This window comes from Marmota flaviventris, chromosome 1, assembly GCF_047511675.1.
Source record: "Marmota flaviventris isolate mMarFla1 chromosome 1, mMarFla1.hap1, whole genome shotgun sequence".
Classification (NCBI taxonomy): Eukaryota; Metazoa; Chordata; class Mammalia; order Rodentia; family Sciuridae; genus Marmota; species Marmota flaviventris.
Window position 1 is genome coordinate 119,221,588 of NC_092498.1, and position 14,979 is coordinate 119,236,566.

General features: G+C 40.2%; 1 protein-coding gene across 6 annotated transcripts in view; it reads right to left on the minus strand.

Annotated features, from left to right (window-relative positions):
- Pisd (phosphatidylserine decarboxylase) overlaps positions 1-12,473 on the minus strand; it is a 121,999-nt gene extending 109,526 nt beyond the window's left edge. For 5 of the 6 annotated variants that reach the window (XM_071615522.1, XM_071615567.1, XM_071615521.1 and 2 more), the window contains exons 1-2: positions 12,385-12,473; positions 1,990-2,069 (exon numbers count right to left, since the gene is read on the minus strand). In XM_071615522.1, coding sequence (XP_071471623.1) covers positions 1,990-2,069; positions 12,385-12,449 — 145 coding nt within the window. In that variant the 5' untranslated portion in view covers positions 12,450-12,473. Of the gene's footprint in view, positions 1-1,989; positions 2,072-12,384 lie in introns of those variants that run through there. The other variant, XM_027953458.3, reaches the window with a different exon arrangement.
- Between the last annotated feature and the right edge of the window lie 2,506 nt (positions 12,474-14,979).

Below are 14,979 nucleotides of genomic sequence, written 5' to 3' on the forward strand. Positions count from 1 at the left end.
CCATCAACTGATTGGAACAGAAATAAAATGTGGAATGGCCATGATATTGTAAATGATATTCCATTTACAAATAAAAAGAAATGAAGTAATGATACAGCTACAGTATGAACCTTAAAAACATGTGAAAGAAACCAGCCATACAAGGCTGCATACTAAGTTGAGCACAATCCCAACAACTTGGGAGGCTGAGGCAGGAGGATCCAAGTTTTAGTCTGGCACATGCCTCTAATCCCAGCAATTTAGGAGGCTGAGGTAAGGGGATTGCAAGTTCGAGGCCAGCCTGGGTAACTGAGACCCTGTCTCAAAATAAAAAACTAAGGATTGGGGACGTAGCTCAATAATTGAGCACCCCTGGGTGTAACAGGGCATAATAATAATAATAGGGCACCCAAGAGCATCCCCTGTGCCATAAAACAAAGTGGCTGTAATCTGTATGATTCTGTTTATGTGAAATGTCCAGAATAGGCAAATTTGTAGACATAAAGTAGGCTAGTGCTTACCAAAGTCTGGGAGTAGGGAGAAATGGAGCATGGCAGCTTAACAGATAAAGGTCTTTTATGGGTGCGGGGAGATGGGCAAGTGGTGATGTTCATATAAGTCTGAAAATACCACTGAATTATACATTTAAAAGGGCATATATTATATGAATTATGTCTCAATAGCTGTTTTATTTCAATATATAATGGAATATGATTTTGTCTTTATTTTTTTTAAATAATTGAATTTTCTTTTTTTTTTTTTTTTGAGAGAGAGAGAGAGAGAATTTTAATATTTATTTTTTAGTTTTCGGCGGACACAACATCGTTGTTTGTATGTGGTGCTGAGGATCGAACCCGGGCCGCACACATGCCAGGTGAGCGCGCTACCGCTTGAGCCACATCCCCAGCCCTGATTTTGTCTTAAAAAAAAAAAAGGAAGCTAGGCACAGTAGTGCATGCCTATAATCCCAGTGGCTTGGGAGACTGAGGCAGGAGGATTCTAAGTTCAAAGCTGGCCTCAGCAACGTAGAGAGGCCCTAAGCAATTTAGCATGACCCTGTCTCAAAATAAAAAATAAAAAGGACTTGAGGATGTGGCTAAGCGGTTAAGTGCCTCTAGTTTTAATCACTGGTACAAAAAAAGAAAAAGGAGGAGGAAAATCTGCTATTGTGGTAAGATGGATAAACCTATAAGCAAAGCAACTAAATATTGTACCTCTGAAGAAAAGACTTGTCAAAAAGTAAGAAAATAGGGGGCTGGGGATATAGCTCAGTTGGTAAAGTGTTTGCCTAGCACTCACAAGACCCTGGGTTCAATCCCCAGCTCTACCAAAAAAAAAAAAAAAAAAAAAAAAAAAAGAATTGGGGGTTGTAGCGCTTGCCTGCATGTGTGAAGCACTGGGTTTAATCCTCAGCACCACATAAAAATAAATAAATTAAATAAAGGTATTGTGTCCATCTTCGACTAAAAAAAAAAAAAAAAATTTTAAAAAGCAAGAAAATACCTGTTTTTCTTTTTCTGAATTGCTTGGGACAAGAAAATTATTGTACCCTCCACACTGAGCCGGCAGCTTTGACTGACTTGTCATACTCTACTAAATGCTTTCTGCTGGGTGCCAATGCTTGCTTATAAGTGTGAACCAGGAACAATAAAACTCTCTTTGAAGAACAATTGGCCTAAATACCAAAATGTAAAATACACAAACCTCTTGACTGAGCAATCTGACCTCTAGAAATTTATCCTGAAGATACACAAAGATATATTACTATAGGATTATCTGTGGTAGAAAAAGACTAGAAACAAATGTCCAATTACAAATGGTACAGTCATAGAGTATTATGCTGCTAACAATAATAATGAAGTAAAAGAGGCAACGCTTTGGTGATGACTAAGTGCCAGGAATGCTACATACTTCACAGACTATTTAATGCTAACAATAACCCTATATTTATTCCAATTTGAGCACACTGAGACACAGAGAAGACTGGCACAATCTCCAAATGTTCCTTACCTGTGTTAAAAGCTCGAAGGGGCAACTTCCATAAGGACTGTAGGTAATGGCTCAGGGAAGTGTTTCCACAGTGACAGAAGCTATAATCAAACGAAAATGAACATTAAATATTTTTCTTAAAATTAGCTGAGCACTGTGGCACACAACTGTAACCCCAGCTACTAAGGAGACTGAAGCAGGAGAATCACAAGTTCAAGGTTAGCCTCCACAACTTAGCAAGTCTCAGTTTCAAAATAAAAAATAAAAAGGACTGCAGGGATGAGCATATTGGCACACGGCTATAATCCTAGGGATTTAAGAGACCGAGGCAGGAGGATTGCGAATTCAAAGCCAACCTCAGCAACTTAGGAAGGCCATAAGAAACTCAGTGAGACCCTTCTCTAAATAAAATACAAAAAAGGGGGCTGGGAATGTGGCTCAGTGGTTAAACACCCCTGGATTCAATTGCCAGTACCAAAGGAAAGGACTGGGGATGTATCCCATAGTAGAGTGTCCCTGGATTCAATCCCTAGTACCCAAAAATTAATCAATCAATTAATCAATTAAAAATAAAATTAGTAGGGCTAGGGTTGTGGCTCAGCAGTAGAGCGCTCAATCCTCATCACCATATAAAAATAAAAAAGTGAAATAAAGGTGTTGTGTCCAACTACATCTTAAAAATATTAAAAAATAAATAAATAAATAAATAAAATTAGTGATAACATCAACTGGCAACATGTGAATACAGTTTACAGACCAAATAACAGTACTGTACCAGTTAATTTCTTGGTTTTTGACAAATGCACTATAATTACATAAAAGAAAAACTTTGTAGGAAAAAAGCTAACATAATTTATAGGTAAAGAGCTGTCAAGTCTGCCAGGCACAGTGACACACACCTGTAATCCTAGCAGCTCAGGAGGCTGAGGCAGGAGGATCATGGGTTTAAAGCCAGTCTCAGCAAGAGTAAAGTGCTAAGCAATTTGGTTAGACCCTGTCTCTATAAATAAAATACAAAATAAGGCTGGAGATGTAGCTCAGTGGTTGAGTGCTCCTGAGTTCAATCCCCGGTACTGCCCCCGCAAATACACAAAATAAAATATAAAAAGGGTTGAGGATGTTGCTTAGTGGTTAAAGCACCCCTGGGTTCAATCCCTGGTACCAGAAAAAAAAAAAAAAAGAGCTGTCAAGTCTGCAAGGTGCTTTCAAGTGTTTAAGAAAATATATAAATATATACAAAAATACACATACAAGAAACAAGAAAAATAAAACAAAAATGGTCAACATTTGCAGAATTTGAATAAAGGACATTTGGGATTTTTTTTTAACATTTATTTTTATTTTTTTAGTTGTAGGTGGACACAATACTTTTATTTTATTTTTATGTGGTGCTAAGGATTAAACCCAGTGTCTCACACATGCTCGGTAAGTGCTCTACCACTGAGCCACAACCCCAGTCAAGTCTGCCAGGCACAGTGACAACATTTGGGATTTCTATGTATTATTTTTTTTTGAGAGAATTTTAATATTTATTTTTTAGTTATCGGCGGACACAGCATCATTGTTTGTATGTGGTGCTGAAGATCGAACCCGGGCCGCACGCATGCCAGGCGAGCGCGCTACCGCTTGAGCCACATCCCCAGCCCTTCTGTGTATTATTTTTATAATTTTCTGTAATCTGAAACTGTTTCACAATAAAAAAATCTTTTTCCCCATTAATTAAGCATAAGATCATGATAAGGAAGAATACCATCATTCTTACACAAAGCCATGTGTTTCTGTATGACATAAGAAGAGCTGTACATAATCTATAAACAACTGAACCCTTAATCTCTAAGATTCTAATATTTCTGGTGGCTGAATTTTTTTTTAATTGTAGATAGACACAACATCTTTATTCTATTTACTTATTTTCATGTGGTGCTAAGGATCAAACCCAGTGCCTAGCGCATCCTAAAAAAGCACTCTACCACTAAACCACAACCCTAGCCCATGAAATTTTAATGATTTTAAATGTTTATGCTGGAGAAAAAAGAGTGGCAAAAAGAAAACCACATTGAACTAATCTAATCTATGTCAAGTCTGGCTGGTTCAACTGGTTTAAAATTTTTTGAATTATCTTTTGTGGCTGCTTTGCCAAAAGAGTTTTATTGACAGAGTGGCTAGGTTTCAAAAATACTGAGAAAAAACTTATCAATTATTTTCACAGCTTTAAGATTTAAGAAAATTTATTTTTATTCAGTTGTTTATTCTTCTTTGTTTCATAAATATCCCCTCTCTTTCTTTCTCCTCCTCCTTCTTCTTCATTTGCAATACGAGAAAGTGAACCCAGGTTCTCACCCATGCTAGACAAGCTGGATTATATCCCCGATCTTTTCATTTGTCTGTCTGTCCGTCTGTCTATCTATCTATTTTTTGCCATACTAGAAACCCAGGGGTGCTCTACCACTGAACTACATCCCAAGCCCTTTCTTTTAATTTTTGAAACAGGGTCTCACAAAGTTGTGAAGGCTGGCCTTGAATTTGTGATCCTCTTGCCTCAGCCTGATGAGTAGTCTGAAATCAGAGGTGTGTGTCACCATACCAAGCTCAAACATCGCAATCTCAATTCAGGTAATACTTTGGTTTTCTAAATACTGACCTGAAATGTAAAAGTAAGTAAACTATATTCTTGTTAGTAAATGTTTCTTTTTCTTTTTTCCTTGGAGCCCTTATGGTAGAAGTAATAATTTACTCTATTATAAATATCTAAATTGATATTTGTGAAAAATAGAACTACATTTATAATATACAATTATACTATAATATTTATGTTCATGGATATTCAGTTATGTCATATAGGTATCCTATAAACTGTATCAAATTTAGGTACTTTTATTTTTCCCACATGAAATTTTCTTCACTTGAAAACACCCTTGGGGGCTGGGGTTGTGGCTCAGCAGTAGAGCGCTCGTCTCGCATGCATGAGACCCTGGGTTCGATCCTCAGCACCACGTAAAAAATAAATAAGTGAAATAAAGGTATTGTGAATAAATATTAAAAAAAAAAAAAAGACGCTTGGGCTGGGGTCATAGCTCAGTAACAGAGTATTTGCTTAGCATGAGTGAGGCACTGAGTTCAATTCTTGGCACCGCATATAAATAAATAAACAAACAGAATAAAGGCCCATTGAAGATTTTAAAAATATTTTTAAAAAAACACCCTCACTCTCACATCATGATACTGTGACTAATGTAATGAATATTATATTCATTCTCTAGGCAAATGAGGTTTGTATGGGGAAAAAGATTTTTGCCATGATAATCACCACCCCCAAGACCAGACACAACAGCTATTAATACCAAAAAGGATGCATTGGAGAATATGAAAGTTATCCCAGCACTGACCAGTGCTCATCTCTTAGAATGGATACTTTCACTACAAAAGAACGACTTTAAAAATCCTGTTTTCCAAACAGAATTAGACTGGAAGTATAAAAACAGACTAAAGGGTTGTCGAGCACTGGCATGGCCCATGCCTATGATCTCAGTGACTTGGGAGGCTGAGACAGGATGATCACCAGTTTGAGGTCAGCCTCAGCAATTTAGCAAGGCCCTAAACAACTTAGTGACACCCTGCCTCAAAATAAAAAAAATAAAATAAAAAGGGCTGGAGATATAGCTGGAGCTATGAAAAAGCATTCCTGGGTTTTTTTTTTTTTTTTTTTGGTAAAAAAAAAAAATGACTACAGGAAAATTGCTGTGTTCTATAAATTACAGAGAATCACTTATCCACTATGACTGGCTGCTCAGCCCTCAGGTGATTTGTATATGCATCTTCCCCCTCAGGAACCTGCCTGAGAATGAAATGTTCAGCTTTCTTATACATTGCTCAGTCCTAGCTACTGGAACAAATGTCTGGCAAATGTCCCATTATATCAACTTGTTACTTATTACTGGATTGTCCCTGTTTTCATTTTATATAAAAATGCTTTATTTCTCCAATTTACATAAACACTGTCCACCATGCTTCTTTCTCTAGTTTCCATCTCACTTTTCTTCTCTCCATTACAAGCTCTTGAAAGAGCTATCTGTATTCACTGTATCACTTCCTTGCCTCCCATCTTCTCTTAATCCTACTCAATCAGGCTTTTGTTCCTATCATCTCACCTCTTGTCAAGATCACCAACAGAGCCAGGCACAATGGCGCAATGCCTGTAATCCCAGAGGATCCAGAGGCTGAGGCACGAGGATCCTGAGAGCCAGCCTCAGCAATTCAGCCCGGCCCTAAGCAACTTAGCAAGATACCGACTCAAAATAAAAAGTTTTTTAAAAAGGGCTCTGGATGTGGGGATGCAGCTCAGTGGTAAAGAGTCTCTGGATTTAATCTCAGGTACCAATCAATCAATCACTAATAATCACCTAAGACCTCCATTTTGCCAATACCAATGCATACATCTTTTTTGTTTTTAATATTTATTTTTCAGTTTCCGGTGGACACAACATCCTCATTTTATTTCTATGTGGTGCTGAGGATCGAACCTAGCGCCCGGCGCATGCCAGGCGAGCATGCTACCGCTTGAGCCACATCCCCAGCCCCAATGCATACATCATGGGTCTCACCTTACTTGATTGCTCAGAAGCATAACACAGTTGATCTTACTCTCCTTTAAATTCAACCCTCATTTGACTCCAGGGATCATGAGTTTTCCTCCTACCTTTCTGGTCCCTCTGGATGACTTCCCCCACTATTCCTCCGAGGACTTCCAGTCTGTTATTTCCAACAGGCTACCCACATTCCCACTTGGAGTCATTTCAAACTGATTTCATCCAAAACAGAATGCCTGACCTTCTCTAACATATCTTCAACCTACTCCTCACCCAAAGTTCTCTGTGGCAGATGTTTATCAAATCTGTTTCCTCTTCATTTCCCAGCCTCCTTTCCAGCAAACTGTGAGAACCATTAGGATTTTCAGGCTCAAGCAATCCTCCTGCCACTATCTCCAGAGTAGCTGGGACTACAGACAACTACACCTCTAGGCTTTCTGCTTTTATCCTGATTGTTGCAGACAAACATACAGATGTTGGGAAGCCACATGTTAAAAGATGGCAGGAGAAGCCAGGCACAGCTGTGCGCACCTGTAATCCCAGCAGCTAAGGAGGCTGAGACAGGAGGATCAAAAGTACAAAGCCAGCCTCAGCAACTTAGTGAGGTGCTAAGCAACTCAGTGACACTCTGTCTTTAAATATAATACAAAATAGGGCTGGAATGTGGCTCAGTGGTCAAGTCCCCTGGATTCAATCCCTAGTACCAAAAAAAGAAAGATGGCAGGAGAGCAAGGCATGGTGGTGCACACCTGTAATCCCAACAACTTGGTGGCTGAGGCAGGAGGTCTGCAAGTTCAAAGCCAGCCTCAGCAACTTAGTGAGGCCCTAAGCAACTTAGAATCTGTCTCAAAATAAAAAAAAATAAGGGGCTGTAGATGTGGCTCAGTGGTTACATGCTCCTGGATTCAACTTCAGGAAGGAAGAAGAATGGAGAGAGGAGAGAGGGAGGGAGGGAGGGAGGGAGGGAGGGAGGGAAGAAAGGAAGAAAATATGGCAGGGGATTTTGTCCCAGGAGTGCTGCTTATAGAACAAGTGCCTCACCAATCAGGACCACCCAAGATTTATAAGAGCAAAAAATAAACGTCTACTATGTTAAGCTACTGAGGATAATATTGGGTTTCTTTGTTATACTACTAACATTACTATAATTAATCTATCATTCTGAAAATGGTATAATCACTCACCCAGAAGCTCAGGTCAAAACCCTAAGATTTTATTTTTTAATTTGTTTTTCAGTTGTTGATAGACCTTTATTTATTTTTTATTTATTTATATGCAGTGCTGAGAATTGAACTCAGTGCCTCACACATGCCAGGCAAGTGTGCTACCGCTGAGCCCCAGCCCCAGCAATAACCCAAGTTTTTTTTTTTTTTTTGGTGCCAGGGATTGAACTCAGGGGCACTCAACCACTGAGCCACATCCCCAGCCCTATTTTGCATTTTATTTAGAGACAGGGTTTCACTTTTGCTGAGGCTGGCTTTGAACTTTTAATCCTCTTGCCTCAGCCTCCAGAACCGCTGGGATGACAGGCGTGCACCACTGCACCCAGCAAAACCCTAAGATTTTTATTTTATCTTATTTTATTATTAGGTTCTAGGGATCAAACCCAGAGCCTATTGTATACTAGGCAAGTCTCTACCATTTGAGCTATACCCCCAGTCTCTAAGACACATTTTTAAGTTCGTTCTTTCTCACCATCCATATTGAATCCACTAACAAAGCATGAAAACTACTCTGAAAGTATCTCTTAATCTACCCATTTCTCATTTCTCATCCCTACCACCACTCTCACTCTAGCCCAAGCCACCTCATCTCTCACTTAGATGACCGTAATACCACATCTCCCTGCTTCTACTCTTGGCCCTCCATATCCTATTTGCCACAAAATAGCCAGAGAGAGCTTTTCCAAAGAGAAAATAAGACCACATCCTCCCTTTTTTTTTTTTGGTACTGGGTATTGAACTCAGGGACACTCAACCACTGAGCCACATCCCCAGCCCTCTTTTGTATTTTATTTAGAGACAGGGTCTCACTGGGTTGCTTAGCTCCTCACAGTTACTGAGGCTGGCTTTGAACTCATGATCCTCCTGTCTCAGCCTCCCCAGACACTGGGATTATAGCATGAGCCACTATGCCTAACTACATTTTCCATCTTGCTAGCCTCTCAGATCTTCTGGGTCTTCTCCTCTCCTTCTTCTCATTCATTCCTCCTTTTTTTTTCCCCCCCCAGTACTGGGAATTGAACCCAGGAGTGCTCTACCACTGAGCTACATCCCCAGCCTTTTTCTTTCTTTTTTTTAAATTTTAGCTGGTGGTCTCACTAAGTTGCTGAGACTGGCCTCAAACTTGTGATACTCCTTGCCACAGCCTCCAGAGTCCCTGGGATTACAGTCATACACTCTTGTTACTCTTCATACACACATGTGCTCCTCTGTGTACCTTTGAACTTGCTGTTTATTCAACTGGGTACACACCTCTCCTATGTGGCTTACTCCTTATCAATCTGTTCTCTGCTTAAACGCTTCCTCCTTTTTTTCCTGACCACAGTACACTCAAGACTTGCCCCTTTGGAGCACTCTCTAACCCCTTAATTACCTTGCTTTATTTTTTTATAGTCCTTTTCACTACTTAAAAAGAATGGATTCTGTATGTACTCACTTATTTGTTTAGTGTCTGTATCCCTTGACAAAGGCAGGTGTTTGTTTTCTCACCTGACTTCACAGCAATGAGATTAAGCCCAAGAGAAGTGAATGTATAGGTTCAATTTAATGTGTCTTCTACATGGTAAACTCATGAGGGCATCTTGCAAGCAGGAGATTAAACTCCATCACGAGGCACTCAATTCTGACTGTGGCTCAAATCCTAGCACTGCCACTAATTTTCTGTGTAGCCTTAAGCCTCAATTTCCCTACCTATAAAAATAGGATCCCTCTCATCAGAAGTAAGATAAACATGTAAAACCCTGAGCCCAGAGACTGCCATCTACTTACATGATGGCAGGTGGGGCAGATTACATATTATCTACTTACATATTATTATGAAAAGTTAGAGTTGAGGGCTGGGGTTGAGCAGCTTGCTTAGCATGTGTGAGGCACTGGGTTTGATCCTCAGCACCACACACACGCACACACACACACACACAAAATTAATAAAATTATTAACAAAAAAGTTAAGAGTTGATAGTGAGCTGGCACACACTGGAATGCCCATTTCAAGTATTTATGACCAGGGTCCACCCTGACTGGTCTCTCCACCATGTCATTATTGTAAAATATTTTTAACAATCCCTCCCTGGTGGTAACACTTTAACCACAGTTCTTACATCTATCTCTGCTGCTTTCAAAAGCTGTGAAAGTTTTTATAAAACTGAACTAGCAGGGCTTTATCCCACATTCTATCTTCAATTAGAATATCTGGTAAATATCTACTAAATTGTGAAGTTCTTTGAACCTAAGCCCCCCAACACTTTTTTTTTTTGGGGGGGGGGGGATACTGGGGATTGAATCAGGGACACTTGACCATTGAGCCACATCCCCAGACCAATTTTATATTTTATTTACAGACAGGGTCTCACTGAGTTGCTTAGTGCCTCGCTAAATTGCTGAGGCTGGCTTTGAACTTGCGATCCTCCTGCCTCAACCTCCCAAGCCGCTGGGATTATAGGTATGCACCACCGTGCCTGGCCTAAGGCCTATTTAAAAAAATTTTTTTTTTTTTTTTTAGTTGTAGATGGACACAATGCCTTTATTTATTTATTTTTATGTGGTCCTGAGGATCGAATTCAGTGCCTCACATGTGCTAGGCAATCGCTCTACCACTGAGCCACAATCCCAGCCCTTAAAGCCTATTTTAAACATATCTTTTAATTCTTCATTTCCTTACTTTCCCCTCCCTGTCCCATGGTTGCTGGCACTGTGGTTTGCAGTGAAGGTATGCCATAAATATTTGTGAATGTAAGTCTTACATAAGCACCCATTCCTTAGGTACTATTTTCCAGACTTGCCTGAACCTAAGAATTACCTGAGATACTTGTAAAAACTATAGTTGACAGCACTCCAACCTACTGAATATGAAACTGGTAGTAAGACAGCAACATATTTGGGAAACTCTATTTCTAATAAACATCCAACCCATTCTTTTATCAAATGAGATTAAGAAACATTGCCCTAAATTATCACCCAAAATGTTGCTTTCTCTGTTCTATCATATCACATCCATTTACTGAAAAACTTTCCTCCACTATGAGGCTTTCATCTGTGTTTCTCACAAGCAGATACTTACCACTTTACTGAAAACTAATGGATATAGCTGGGCCTGGTGGCACATGCCTGTAATCCTAGCAACTTAGGAAGCTGAGGTGGGAGGATCATGAGTTCTAAGGCCAGCCTCAGTAACTTATGGAGATCTCCTCACAAAATAAAAAGGGCTTGGGACATGGCTCAGTGGTAAACTGCTCCTGGGTTTAAGCCCCAATACCAAAAAGAAAAAAATAAAAACTCAAGGAAATGTTATCTTTTAGAGTTTGTATATGTATGTCAATGTAGTTTCTATCTTGAATATATAAAATCTTTGAAATTTAAGAGTTCTTATTGTAGGCAAATCACCATCCTTCCCACTCACTGCACCTAAATCAGTCTTATCTACCTACACTGGTACCAAGGATGGCTAATTTCTTAATGATGTTGAGTGAGGCATCCTACCCACTATCATTTTCTTTTTAAATTTAGGAGTGTCATTTTAAAAATATTTCTAATTCCTGTAGATGAATTGATGGCTGACTCATTAAAAAAGCATACCTGGTGATATTATTGAAAAACCTACAGAACAAATCTTAACAGTTACCACCACTGTTGCAGAGCCTCCTCCTGAGAAAACTACATCATTTCTGAATAGTTAATGGTGGAACAGAAAAACTTTTATAGCAAGGCCAGTTATGGTTTCTGTTCCCTCTCAAACCAAATCTAGTATATTCTTCCAAACTACAATAAGTCCCTTCCTGTTGCTGCATAAGCTTTGGTCAACACTAACAAAATTAACTCACTGGAAATTCAAAAATATGGTCTGTCTCTCAAACCTTGAGTAGTTGACTCCTGAGCCACAGTTACCAACATTTTAATTCATTTTCTGAGAGTTCAAATACTTCCAAGCTATTTCTATGCAACAACTGCCCTGCAGCCTAAGGGAAATACTGAGAAACAGGTACCTGGGTTGGAGTCCTGGGTCTGCTACTGACTGGCTGGGTGAACTTGAGCAAATCATTCCTTTTCTCAGGACCTCAATCTCGTCAATTCCAAAAAGAACTAGCAGGATTCATAGGACCTTTCAGGTCTCTTCCATCTCTAAAAACGTAATAGCTAGGGGTCGCCAGGATAATCAAGACCACAATCTCATAAAATTATTTTGAGATGTCCAAATTTAACCCTCTCGCTTCAGAGACAAAGAATCCGAAGTGAAAGTCACCTCCCAGTCCAGTGCTCGTCCCACATCCCACCGCCCTGCTAGGAACATGAACATCTAAGAAAAAGCCGTAGGCTCTGTCTCAATTCTGAAGACGGGCAAGCAACGTATTCCATCTATTTTGTTGAATCTTATTCACTTCCACCTAGCTGGGAAGGGCAAAACGAGGGCGTTTAGGCCACATCCCAATTAAATCCTGACCGTCCCATGCAGTGGTAATTTCTTCTGCCCCCAGCTCCATGTGAAGGTGGCTCCGTCTTCACTCGAACCCATGTCAAGAAAAACCCACGGTAAAGAAACGACTCCGCTCTCCCGACCCTCGCTTGGTCCAGGTCTGCCTCCGCTCCAAGGAACTCTCCCTGCGCTACTGTACCTGCTCCGCCAAGACGGGACTCCGCTCAGTAACCGCAGACACCGCCGCCCCACGGCCGCCGCCATCTTTTCTCCTCCTTCTCAGGAGACCACGCCCCTTCACACGCCGGGGCGCACTCGCCTGGCGTCACGAATCTCTAGTTCAGAGGACCAATGAGAAACACGAAGGCCTAGAGCGGAATCTACTAAACCCGGCCTTGTGGCTACACCCCCGCCTCCTCCAATCACCCGAATTCTGGAATCTCCGGAGCCTGGTAGGGCGAGTGTGAGCAATAGAGGTGACCCTGGGCGTATTGATGTCAAACCTCTTTCCTCCCTCTGTTGTGCTTTTTCGCTTGTCTCTGGAAAATCAGAGGCACCCAAGGTCCGAGAAAGTTGTATCATCTGATGTAACTCACATATAGGGAAACCGGGCATCCACGATTCAGCTACCATTAAGTGCCAGGTTCTGTTGGGAGCATTTTGGGTGCATTCGGTCATATCTTTCTTACGTCCCACCGTGGTGCTGCCAGGGAGACTAGACGCAAGTGGTATTGGATCACCCAGAAATGCAACAAGTCGTCAAACTAGGTACTTGATGTGATGATGCTTGTTCCTGCTCTTTTCAGTTTTAAGGGAAAGGCGAATTTTTAATTGTACCTGCCGCTTTTTACTAGCACCGACTTAGAGATCTGCAGCTATCCCTTAGGCAGTATCACCATTATAAGATGAAGTACCTGAGGCCCTGGGAGGTTAAGCAACATACTGAAGGGCACAGAACCGGCACGTGCTCAGAGGCTATGAAGTAAAAAAGCCAAATGTGAATGTGTCTCTGATTCCAAAACCCGTGATCTAAATATTCTTCCTATATTAAGCCCTTTGCCCTGACTGCAGCCCTGAATTTCCTTTTGCTAAGTTACTAATCACTTTTACCTTCACCAGTACTTCACTTGTACTAGGGATTGAACCCAGGGGTGCTTTGTCACTGAATTACATCCCTTTTTATTTTCATTATTATTATTATTATTATTATTATTATTATTATTATTTTATTTTGAGACAGGATCTCTTGCTAAATTGCTTAGGGCCTCGCTAAATTGTGAGGCTGGCCTCAAACCTGCAATCCACCTGCCTCAGCCCCCCAAATTGCTGGGATTACAGGTGTGCAACCCCTTCACCAAACATTTGACACTGGAGAAGGGTGATACTACGTGGTGCTTGCAGTTATTTCTCTGTAGTTATTTAAGTTCAACTAGCTCATAACCAGGGAACCTATTAGGCTTTAGGTTTGGGTATTGTAGGTTTTGGTTTGGTTTTGGTTTTCAAAAAGAAGGAAGGAAGGGAGGGAGGGAGGGAGGGAGGAAGGAAGGAAGGAAGGAAGGAAGGAAGGGGTTTTACTGTCCAATTGAAAGTAGTAACTCAAAAGTTAGGAAAAGTTATTTCAAAATGAAATGCTTGGGGCTGGTGTTATGACTCAGTTGTAGAGTGCTTGCCTAGCATGTGTGAGGCCCTGGGTTCCTTTCTCAGCACCTCATATAAATAAATAAAATATATCAGAGAAAACATTTGACATTTGTTTTTTTGTGATTGGCTAACTTCACTTAGCATTGTATTCTCCAACTCCATCCATTTACCTACAAATTCCATGATTTTATTCTCTTTTATTGCTGAGTAATATTCCATTGTATGTATGTGTGTGTGTGTGTGTGTGTGTGTATCACATTTTCTTTATCCATTCATCTACTGAAGGACATCTAGGTTGGTTCCACAGTTCAGCTATTGTGAATTGTGCTACAATAAACATTGATGTGGCTGTGTCCCTGTAGTATGCTGTTTTTAAGTCCTTTGGGTATAAACCAAGGAGTGGGATAGCTGGGTCAAAAGGATTCATAGTGGGGTTGGGAGGGGGAGCAAGAGAGGATAAGACAAACTCTAGATAGGGCAAATGGGTAGGAGGAGAAGGGATGGGGCATGGAGGTAAGAAAGACTGTGGAATGAGATGGACATCATTACCCTAAGTTCATGTATGAAGACACGAATAGTGTGAATATACTTTGTTTACCACCAGAGATATGAAAAATTGTGCTCTATATGTGTAATATGAACTGTAATGCATTCTGCTGTCATATATAACAAATTAGAATAAAAATAAAAATATATAAAGGTCCATTGACAACTAAAAAATTTTAAAAATGAAATGATTTTGGGAAAGCTGGATATCCACATGGAAAAGTGTGAAGTGGACTTTTACCTCACAGTATATGCTAAAATTAATTCAAATTCAGTAAAAGATTTGAACTTAAGATGAAAATGTAGAAAACACTTAGAAGAAAACATACTGGAAATATTCATGACTCTGGATTTGGCAATGATTTCTTGGACATGACACCAAAAACACAGGCAATAACAACAAAAAGATAAATTGAACTTTAAAAATTTTATGCAGCCAAATTCAGTGGCTCATGTCTGTAATCCCAGTGTCATGTGAGGCTGAGGCAGGAGAATTGCAAGTTTGAGGCCAGTCTCAGCAATTTAGTGGGGCCCTAAGCAATTCATTGAGACCCTGTCACAAAATAAAAAATAAAAAGGGTTGGGGATATAGCCCCTGAGTTCAGTC